The sequence below is a fragment of the Danio aesculapii genome, chromosome 17 (assembly GCF_903798145.1).
Source record: "Danio aesculapii chromosome 17, fDanAes4.1, whole genome shotgun sequence".
Taxonomy (NCBI): Eukaryota; Metazoa; Chordata; class Actinopteri; order Cypriniformes; family Danionidae; genus Danio; species Danio aesculapii.
This window is the reverse complement of record NC_079451.1, coordinates 7,788,370-7,800,205: the sequence shown is the minus strand read 5'-3', so window position 1 is coordinate 7,800,205 and position 11,836 is coordinate 7,788,370. Positions and strand designations below refer to the sequence as shown.

General features: G+C 34.1%; 1 protein-coding gene across 3 annotated transcripts in view; it reads left to right on the top strand.

Moving 5' to 3' along the window:
- Nucleotides 1-1,134: 1,134 nt before the first annotated feature.
- Nucleotides 1,135-11,836, top strand: part of dglucy (D-glutamate cyclase) — a 41,964-nt gene continuing 31,262 nt past the window's right edge. The window contains exons 1-3 of one of the 3 annotated variants that reach the window (XM_056477291.1): nucleotides 1,135-2,203; nucleotides 4,636-4,728; nucleotides 8,334-8,487. In XM_056477291.1, coding sequence (XP_056333266.1) covers nucleotides 2,200-2,203; nucleotides 4,636-4,728; nucleotides 8,334-8,487 — 251 coding nt within the window. In that variant the 5' untranslated portion in view covers nucleotides 1,135-2,199. Of the gene's footprint in view, nucleotides 2,204-4,635; nucleotides 4,729-4,843; nucleotides 4,967-8,333; nucleotides 8,488-11,836 lie in introns of those variants that run through there. The other 2 variants (XM_056477288.1, XM_056477289.1) reach the window with 2 other exon arrangements.

Genomic DNA, 11,836 nt, shown 5'->3' with positions numbered 1-11,836 from the left:
TCTGTGTAACAACAATGTGCCTGCTGCAGACATGCAACTACATTAGAGTCCAGATTTAAATAGAAAAATTATCAAAACTATTTCATTTTTTTTAAGCGAGATGCTAATGGTCGAATCTAATTCAATGATATGTGCTAAGCTAAAAATGCTCAGCTGAATAGTTTCAAATATGCTAAAAATCAACTCTTTAATCATAGGGGAGTTTTAAAATAAGACTATTTCCCAAAAAAGTGGAGTGTTCCTCTGACATCTAATCTAAAGCATCTATTTTGTTGCTAGTACTATTTTATATAGTAGTATCTTGTTTATTTCGTATTAGTATTTATTCATTTATTTATTAGCAACTAATTCGTGAGTACATTTTTAAAAAATATATTTATAACAGATACTAGTTTTTATTTATTAGCTACTATAGCATTTAATCAATAGATATTAGTTCTTATTTATTAAATATTAGCATGTACACATTAGGCACTTACACATGTTAAAATGATTCTAGTACACTTTTATTATTGATACTTGTACCTGTTTGACACACACATATATATATATATATATATATATATATATATATATATATATATATATATATATATATATATATATATATATATATATATATATATATATATATATATGTAGTAGTAGTAGTAGTAGTTATTCATTAGACACTGGTAAAAACCCAACTTTGGATTACTAATGAAATAACTACTAGTCTATATTAATTAGGTACAAGCATCTAATAAGTTATAGTAGCTTTTTAAAGGTACTAATAGCTACAGAATAAGGACTTAAGGGGATAGTTCACCCAAAATGAACACTGTTTACTCATTGTTCACTTGTTTTTTTTTTTTCTTTAGTTGAACCCAAAAGAAGATATTTTGTTAAATGTTGGTTGCTGGGACCCAATGACTTTGAATTTGTTTTTAGTTGTCTTTCGCCTATTATTGAAGTGCTTCAAAACATCTCCTTTTATGCTTAACATAAAAAAGAAATTCATAAAGGTTTAAAACCACATAGTGGAGAGTAAATGATGGGGTAATTTTCATTTTTGGGTGAACTTCCCCTTTAATAAAAAAAAAAACTAGCATCTTTACAAATATCAAAATAGCATCAAAGTAGATACTACGTTTTATAGCAGTGGTCTCAAACTCAATTCCTGGAGGGCCGCAGCTCTGCAGATTTAGCTCCAACCACCTCCAACTCACACCTGCTTAGTAGTACTCTTGAACACTTTGATTAGCTGGATTACCTGTGTTTGATTAGGGTGGTGTAAAACTGTGCATATCTGCAGCTCTCCAGGAATCCAGTTTGAGACCTATTGTTTATAGAGTAAATGTAAAGACGGCTTGCCATATCCCTCCTGATTGTTTTGACATCTCTTTTGCCAGTGCAATATAGACAGTGCATTCATCTACTGCATTTAATAACTCTACAAGCTATTTGTTAGCACAATCTCCTTATACTGACTTTGTTGCGAATACTCCGTGCCATGCTTGATGTAATATTTGAACTGAGATGAGTATTTTTTGACTTTAACTGTATTTTGTAAACTTCGGACCTCCGGGGTGATTTGATTCATTATTTCATCTGGTCGCTTCAGACTGGATGTCTTTGTTGCCAGTTGTACAGCACTCTCACATGAATAGTCTTTATGCACTGTCCACTGTAAGCCTCTTCAGAGGGCAAACTCTTAAAGCAACGCATGGATATGCACAAGAGTATGAGAACCACTCATGCGGACTCTTGGTTGAACAAACACACACATGCGCAAACAGACACGCGCAACTGCTTCACGAGTGACCTGCTGCACTGTGAGTGGATCGGCATATAAGAAACCTTTCGCAAGGTCTACAGATTTAATGATTTTTCAGCATAAGACGCTGGTGTGTAACTTGAATGTATTGTCTTGCAAGCAATGGATGTATCCAACCAATGCATTTTACTGTAAAGCAATAATCTAAAAAAAAGAATATAAACGACGATATATGAATCATACGAGTATTGTATGGGAGAAAACGATTAAATTATACGGTTCATAAATGTTTCTTGGGCGTCTGTCTTGCTTTTGGTCATCGAGTGAGTGTTTGGCGCCCTCGCATGTGTAAAAACGGAGAGTGCAGTTTTGGCCATTTTGTGTTTTCTTCCAAGATGGAAACACTGCTGACCTTTTGAGTCCCTTCCAGAGACTGTGGAGAAATGGGTGAGTCTTTTTTTCCTCGTTTAAATCTCCGCTGTTCTTTCGTGTTTGAGTCTGCAGGTCGCGTGATGCTTGTTTGTTCGGTAATGACGATACCGGAAGTGTCGAGTGCCTCAGGAAAGCTTTTTATGGTTGGTGCTCACTGCCGTTATAAGCTTTTATTACTGTAGTTTTGCAATAACGCTTACCAGGGACATGCAAGGTGTAGTTTAGCAAAGGCGCTGGTGACGTAAGGCGTAAATGTGGGCAGTCCATGTCAATGTCATCAAACGTGACCTATATTAAAGACTGTATCTGTAACGTTATATTTATTACGCAGTTTATGTTAGCTGCTTATATTGAGCCTACATTAGGATTAATTTGCCCCGCTCTAAAGAGGTAAAAAGTTAATCTTTACAATTTAAAAAATACATAAAAATATAGCCTATATGTCAAACCATTGCTTTAACTAGTAAAATACATTTAAATGTATAATATAATTAATTTATATATTTTTAGACGTGTGTAATAAAAAAACGAAAACATGACAGTCTGGATTGACTTAAGAATACTCAAGTGTGTGAAAACAATGCGATAAAGTTTTGTTTTTACATATCTACGTAATATAATTACGATTAAGTTTTGCGTTTTTCAAGTCAAAGCAAGACTTTCAAGTTAGACTTGAAAAACGCTCTAGACTGAACTCCTATATAACTTCCGTGATCGTCATTACCGACCTAAATAGAGGAGAGCAGCTAGGGCACAACATAACACTTTGGTTTTGGCTAAATAAACTAAAAGTAATGGAGTTAGACAAACCATATTTTAAACCAACAACACACAAGCCTCTCCTACAAATGAGCACTGGTTGTATGATCGCTGACCTCTCGGTGCTGTATTGCCAGTGCCAGGAGTAAAAATGTATGCATTTACCCCACCTGCGGGGCAAGTTGTACTGTTACAGACTGTAAAATAGGTTATAACCCTCTGTCTATGGTTATAACACATGCTTATAAAGTCAGATTTCACACAATTAATTTAAATTCAGTTTTCTTTAAATAGTATATGTCCTCAGTACTCAACTCAATTTTATTTTATTCTAGATAGCACAGCATGTCTATTTATCTGTTGGATAAAAACATTTAGATTTATTCACATTATTATACATTTTTGCATTAATAGCAACACAAATATTTTTTATATTAAAAACATTTTTAATGTAAAAAGTTCTTAACTTGACACCCAAAATTCAAAAAATTTAGTCAGTTTAATTGGTGTCCAACAATGTGGTGTCCACATTTTTTCAACACATTTCTAAACATAATAGTTTTAATAACTCATCTCTAATAACTGATTTATTTTATCTTTGCCATGATGACAGTACATAATATTTGACTAGATATTTTTCAAGACACTTCTATACAGCTTAAAATGACATTTAAAGGCTTAACTAGGTCAACTAGGTTAACTAGTCAGGTTAGGGTTATTAGACAAGTTATTGTATAACGACGGTTTGTTCTGTAGACTGTCGAAAAAAAATAGCTTAAAGGGTTAAGTTTAACCTCAAATTGGTTTTTAAAAACTTAAAATCTGATTTTATTCTAGCTGAAATAAAACAAATAAGACTTTCTCCAGAAGAAAAAATATTTTCAGACATACTGTGAAAATGTCCTTGCTCTGTTAAACATCATTTGGGAAATATTTAAAAAAGAAAATTAGGGGGCTAATAATTCTGACTTCAACTATATATACACACTCACATATATATATATATATATATATATATATATATATATATATATATATATATATATATATATATATATATATATATATATATATATATATATATATATATATATATATTTATTTATATATTTATTTATTTATTTCCATATATTTATATAGAGTATTTATGCAAGTATATTAAATGTAAGTAACGTTTCTATTTTTAATTTTCTAAAAATAACTGAAAATAAAAGCTTTTCAAATATGGGTGAAATCGTAATCTGTTGTCATTCATTACAAATTTATTAAATTAAAAGAAACGGAATGCTGATTCAGCCATATACTTTTTAAAGTATATTATAGAATAGAAATTAAATTTGATTACAATTTAAATCATTAAAAACTTGCTGATAAATGGATACAGCTTTAAAGGTTAGTGAATTTAAAATGACAATGAATTAGTATTTTCTGCTGCACTGTGATACCCGAATGGATGCTTTATTGTTATCAGAAAAGTTTATTTAATAATATAAAGTAAACTATTACAGTAAATTACATTTGTATTCTGTAAATCAAGGTAAAACTGAATAAATTAAAGCTATTTGACACAGTTTACTTTGTTTAAAAACTCTTTTCATCAATGATTCTCAAACATGGCTTTTTTTTATGAGAAAAAAACATCATATTTTTTAGCATACCAGTAACCTGTGTCTACACGTTTCCTGCAGTGCTATTGAAATGTGCGCGTGTGACAAACTTTCTCCAGCGTGCTGTCGGAACGAAAGGACTGACATACAGCACTCGAGCAAGAAAGAAACCAGGTATGATTTACAGACGGTTTTGTATTAATTACACACTGCACCATCATGCATTAACTTTTACAACTGTGGGTTTACAGCAGCTTAAAACCATTAACCAGCTGGACTTTAAAACGTCTGGCTGTCAAAAAGCATATAGGAATTATCATGTGGCAGTCAGAGGGTTTATCTCCGTCTGCTCTGCGGAGTATTATACGGAAACAGAGTCAGGATATTAAGAACACCTCCGGTATCGCAGCAGGTATGAAGGGTCAAACTATGATTAAATGTCATGGCGTGTTTGGTACACCTTAGTTTTTGTGTCTGTGTTGTGGCTTTATCAATTGTGTTAGCCAAGCACATAACAGACGGGCAAAAAAAACAAACATGTATATGTGAGTTATAATGAATGAATCATTTATTTACTCACATTTCTAGTCAAGTGCAATGATTATGATTGATCGTTTGGGAATCTGGGGTCTTATATTGCATGTTTAGAAATAGCCAATAATACATTATATAGAATCAAAGTGACTGATTTTTGTTTTATGCCAATAATCACTAGAAAATTAATTCAAGTTCATGTTCAAGGATATTTTGTAATGTCCTACCATAAATATATCACACCTAATTTTTGGTTATTAACCCTCTACTGCACGCATTATGATAGATCTATAAAGAAATTGATTTTTTTTTTCTTTAAGAATGGCTTAACTTGAAGTGCTTTTGGAAAAATTTCAGTTTTTTAAGGTACCATATGGCAACAACGTCCAACAGTGGATCCAACTTAGAAATTTCAAATTTAGAACTTTCCTTATAATTAATAATTGTGTTGTTGGTTTTGATTTAATTGGTGTTGCAGTATTATAAGCTTTAACACAGAACTTATAAACGACACCTTATACATACTTTCTAACAACTCATATTCCAACAGCTTGTATTTATTTCATTCTTTTTTGCTGAATATTGTTAAAAACAAACATTAAATTGTGTTATCATGAATACAACATACAGTAAATATAAATATTTTCTCCAGTAAATATTATAACAAATAAATAACAAGTCTAATATATACAGAGGCATCAGAATAATGTAACAATGTTTATATATTATACTATATACCACGCCTGTCTTATATGCCTCAGAGCTAACTTACTTGAACTGTCTTCATCACTGCTCTTATCAAATGACCAATCTGCATCATTCTCATGGTCACTAAAACCAATCTCATCCTCACTTTCATCTGCAGGAAGAGCCAGTTCTGTCCTTTTCTTGTTTCACTTACCATAGAACATGGTGGTGCTCGCTAATACACTGTTCTCTGTATTCATATCTATTCAAAAGTAGTATTGCCATTAAATCTAGATTTGATCCATAATGCAAATTCCATGAACATATGACTTATCAACATTGTTACTAGCCTTCATATTGTTATTGTTACAACTTAAAAGTTCACAGCTGGCATTGCTAGCTAGCTAACCCATTGTGATATTGCACTATTGTACAGTGTTGCCATTTGGCAACACACACATTTGATTGATTTACAAAAAACAAATTTGATAAAAGAAAAATTGAGTTGTGAATATGTCATCATAACTTACTGGAGGTGATGTTTCAGATCTGACATAATTTGATTCTTTGTTTTATTGACGTTTACATTTGAATTCAGCAAATACTCAAAACAAACGCCAGTCTGTCAGAAATCACTCTACAGAAAAACACTGCAGGTCATGTGATTTAGCCAAAGCACATCACTGGCTACACTAAGGTCTTCTTTTTCCAACCAAAAAAATTCAATGTTGGTCTTAAGGTAACCGTGGCAGGGAAATGAACATAAATATCATGCTGCCATATGGCAACACCATGCGGTAGAGGGTTAACAGAAATTGGTAAGAACTTAAATTGGATTAATTTTGAACTCTGGTGTGATTTCTCTGTACGCGCGATTTGTAATTGATCAATATTTGATCAATTATGTTCTTAATTATAGGGATGATCAGGTAACTTAATAGAAAATATACATTGTTACTACATGGTTGTCTGGAATACTTGACTCTGATTGGTCAGTCATGACATTCCAAGGTATGGTATGTAAGGGGTAAAGTACATCCAGGCTGATGTTATAACAGAATAAAGCCCGGAATGTCTATCAGCATACACATTTTTGTCAGGCCTGTTGTAAAAAACTGAAGGGTTTTATTAAAAAAAACAACCACCTGTAAGTACTTTATCCCGCTTATTACTTGGCCACAAAACTTAAAAATTTGACACAAAACATGATTCCAAACCGTAATAGTTTATTAATTCTTTAATTAAAGCAAAAGTGGCGACGCGGTGTTGCAGTGTGTAGCGCTATTGCCTCACAGCAAGAAGGTCGCTGGTTCGAGCCTCGGCTGCGTCAGTTGGCATTTCTGTGTGGAGTTTGCATGTTCTCCCAGCGTTTGAGTGAGTTTCCTCCGGGTGCTCCGGTTTGCCCCTCAAGTCCAAAGACATGCGGTACAGGTGAATTAGGTAAGCTAAATTGTCCGTAGTGTATGTGTGTGAATGAGAATGTATGGGTGTTTCCCAGTGATTGGTTGCAGCTTGAAGGGCTGTGTAGATTAATAAAGGGATTAAGTCGAAAAACAGAAACGAAAACGCCTGAATGGATCATACAGTAACCTACTGTACATATTAGTCAGTCACAAGATGGTGGCGGCAGCAGAGACAGACAGATAGACAGGCATACTGTATATGTGATCGTGAACATATTCACTGACAGTCAAGATGATTTGAAGTACCCGCGTTTGTAGTTTTAGTTGTTGTCATCTCAGAATAACATACCTTGGAATGCTGTTTCTGACCAATCAGAATCAAGTGTTCTAGATAGCCATGTAATAATCCCAGATAACAAGTCCTGAAACTAATAATGCAGGCTCATCTGGGTGCTTCAAATTATCTTGACTGTCAGTGAATATGTTCACATTCATATACATTTAAATACTTGTCTGTTACACACTGTTTTTAAATGTTTAGAACCATTTTTTGACTGAATAATCCATTGCTTAGTTAATGCTCCATCATTTTCTGTCAGTTTTGCATTTAATTGAAGAATTAATAAACTATTACAGCTCAGAATCAAGTTTTGTGTCTAATTCTTACCTTTTTGTGGCTATATGTATATATTTCTTTAAAAATGTGTTTCATTTTTAGCACATGTAAATGTAATTTCGGATATTAGGTGGAAATCTAAATGTATGAATAATTCTGTGGAAAATCTTATACAATTTAAAGAATTCAGAGAATTAAAAATCAGAATTGGAAAAAATAGACATAAAAAAATTTAATATCAATTACTTTTTTCCTCTGATGGAAATGGGCCTTCATAAATTTAAGATTCACATAAGAATTTATAGTGTAAACTAAAAGCTGAAAGTGTTCATCGTTGCAGTTGGACCTTATGTGATTTATTTTTCCACTTATTTTTTTGAAGAGCTGTGTAGCTGTTCAACTTTTCAATTGTTGCTATTCAGGGTTTTTTTTAATGTACCAAATAGTACTGCAGAAGATATTTAAAGATTGGATTTAACAAAGTCTGTAAGCATGGAAACTATTGTAGAATCTCACAGAAAAAACTGTTTCACTGACAGGATTTCAGCAGGCTAATGTGGTGATCTTGCACAAGGACCTTGCAGATGACTTTGAGGCGTTTTGTCAAGCTAACAGTAGCCCTCTCCCGCTGCTGTACAGGAGCAAATGTGGAGAATGGAGTGCAGGCCCTCTCGCCACGGCATCTGACATCAGGTATATTCACAACAGTCTCTTCATTCACCACACAACTAAAATGAAAAGTCAAGTCAACTGGAACTTTATTGTTATTCTGCTACATGTGTGGACATACAGTGTTACATAAATAAACTTTAATGAAAACAACACTGGACAACACGTATCTGAGTGGTAATCTAACTAAGCACAAAACATAAGACATACACTATCTAACAAAAGTCTTGTCGTTGATCCCAGTTTTAAGAGCAACAAATAATAACTTGTAGTTGATCATGCACATCAAAGTTCCTGAAAGCAAAGAAAGTCAAGGTGCTCCAGGGTTAGCCAGCCCAGTCACCAGACATGAACATTATTGAGCATGTCTGGGGTAAGATGGAGGAGGCATTGAAGATGAATCCAAAGAATCTCTATGAACTCTGGGAGTCCTGCAGGAACGCTTTCTTTGCTATTCCAGATGACTTTATTAAGTTAAGTTATTTGAGTGATTGCAGAGATGTATGGATGCAGTCCTCCAAGCTCATGGGAGTCATACACAATATTAAATCTTTTTCCACTGCACCATGACTTAATATTCTACACTGTACATAATTTCTGTTAAGTGACGACTTTTGTCTCAGCAAAGTCAGACCTTACTGTCCTAATTAAATCATTAAAAATCAAGCCATGATCATATTTTATTTTGGTAATAAAAGCATAACCTAGAGGCCTTTGCCTTTTATTTAAGCCACTACTGATACCAAATGATCAACTAGAAGTCAAGTTAAAATTTGTTTCCTAAAATTTTGTTCCTAAAACTTGGATAGGCGACAAGACTTTTGTCAGGTAGTGTATACAAGTACTTTTACAAAGGATAGGACAATATTGTGCAAGATATTGTGCAAATATTTTTTTAAACAAGGAGCCGATTCTGATTTGTATTTGGCAAATAAAGAGCTTAGAAGAGAAATTCTCCTAGCTAAACAAAATTAGAAAACTGAATTAGAAAACAAGATGGCTACAAATAAGCTTGGTTCAGCCTGGGATAGTTTAAAAACCATAACAGGCCTCCATAATCTAAAGAGTTGCAACCAGATTAATTTAGCGGGCTACAGCACTGATTTTGAGTTAGCCAATGCTCTTAATTTTATAATCGTTTTACTCATTTCGATTTTGAGGAAATTGAGGAATTAAATAGTAAACTTACAGGTGGACAGCATTTTATCATACAACAAACAGATGTGCATAAGGCCTTCCTCTCAGTAAGGGTGAACAAGAGCAGTGGACCAGACAATATTTGTGGTCGCACACTTAAAATCTGTGCAAGAGATTTAAGTCCAATTTCTGAATACATTTTTAATAGATCGTTACTAGAACAACAGGTACCTAAGGTTTGGAAGGGGATGCTGTGGTAGTCCCTGTACCCAAATCCAACTCCCCCCAAATTTTAATGAATTCAGACCCAAAGCCCTAACATCAATTGTGCTGAAAATTTTTGAAAAGTTTGTGAGGTCTGAAATACTGAGAAGAACAGAGGATGCACTTGATCCCATGCAGTTTTCCTATAGGCCTCACCGGAGAGTAGAGGATGCCACAGTAACTTTGTTTAACCTACTTTTGAAACATTTTGAAAAAAAAATGGTTCCCATGCCAGACTTCTGTTTGTCGACTTTTCTTCTGCTTTTAACACAATTCAACCTCACATTTTTAATAGGAGACTGCTGGAACAGTTTGACCTTAGTAATAACCTGGTGAGCTGGATCCTTAACTTTCTAACTAATCGAACACAAAGTGTTAGAGTGAATGGATGCTTATCTGAAAAAGAATGATCCTCAACCGGGTCCCCACAGGGATGTGTTCTTTCACCTCTGTTATACATCCTTTACACAAACATGTGCCAGAGCAGGTGGGAAATCAGAACCATTATTAAGTATGCAGATGACACTGTCATTGTCAGCCAACTTTATGATAATAAAACAAGTCATGGTCCAGCACTAACTGACTTTGTCAGATGGTGTGAGAAGTCATATCTCAAGTAAATATTTTAAAGACAAAATATATGATCATTGATTTTAGGAAGGCTGCTCACACACAGATGAGCACTTCCATTAAAAATCAGATTGTGGGAAGTGTGCAATCATACAAATATCTTGTGACAATTATTGACTCTAAACTTTCCTTTGAGAATTGTGCAGCAGTGTGTAAAAAGGGGCACCAGCGATTATTTTGTTTGAGAAAGTTAAATAATTTCCATACTGACATACACATGAGGATTTTATTTTACCATGCTTTTCTTGAATCCGCTTTTATCCTTTGCTTTGGTGTCATGGTTTGGGAATCTCTCTGTCAAGAATAAAATCTCACTAAATCAAATAGTTAAGTGGTCCAGTAATCTGACCGGGGATCACTAGCCAATCTAGAGGCTGTGTACACCAGGCAGCTAAAGAGAATCACAAATTCAATTTTAAGTGACACTGCTCATCCTCTACACTCAGAGTTTCAGCTCCTTCCTTCTGGTCGCAGGTTTCTAGTATTAAGCTGTAGAACGAAACGATACAAAAATAGTTTCATACCAGAAGCCATTAAACATTTAAATAAGGCATAGACAAAAGCAGAGGTATTTCGGTGACCTGTATATTTTAGATCGTTTTAAAGTGGACACTTGAAGTGATTATTCATTTATACTTTATACTGTAAGTGTTTTTGTTTATGTCTTAATGTTCAGTTGTTGTTTCTTTGTGTGGCACTGTTGTGAGATGAGGACTCTTGACTGCAAACCAAATCTACCTTCGGTTATAAATAAAGTAACCTAACCTAACCTAAAGGTATTTAATGTTGAATAAAACTAGTGATGCAACATCAATTCACAAGTAAACATTTATTTCCTTTTTAGTCCTTGTGAGATGGAGTTTAAGTGAAGTGTCCAGTGCATTTAGAGAGAAGAGTGTTTTTTACGGGTGGTTTGTCAAGCCCACTCACCTGTATGAAGGACACTCAGAAATTCACATAGTTTTTTTTTTTTTTTAAATATGGAGTGATCGTAAGTAAGTGCCTGGAGCAAATGTGCAAACTGATCTGGGAAAAGTGTCAGAGATGTCAAGTTTTTATTAGTGGTGGGCCGTTATCGGCGTTAACGCAAGAGTCTTATCGCGCGATTAAAAATATCGCCGTTAATCTATTCTCAAAGTTGTTTTGGGAGCTGGGTCTGTTCAATGCAAGCTATGGTGACTTTCATCTTGATATTTTAGCGCGGATGTATACCTGACCATTGAGCCGTCTGACAAAAAAGTGCTCCTCTTAATCAAATCAGCAGGATGCCTGACTTTAACTGCAGTTCGGCAGTTTCACTTTAACTCATGAACATTTCAGTCATGCCGCCGTGACAAACTGG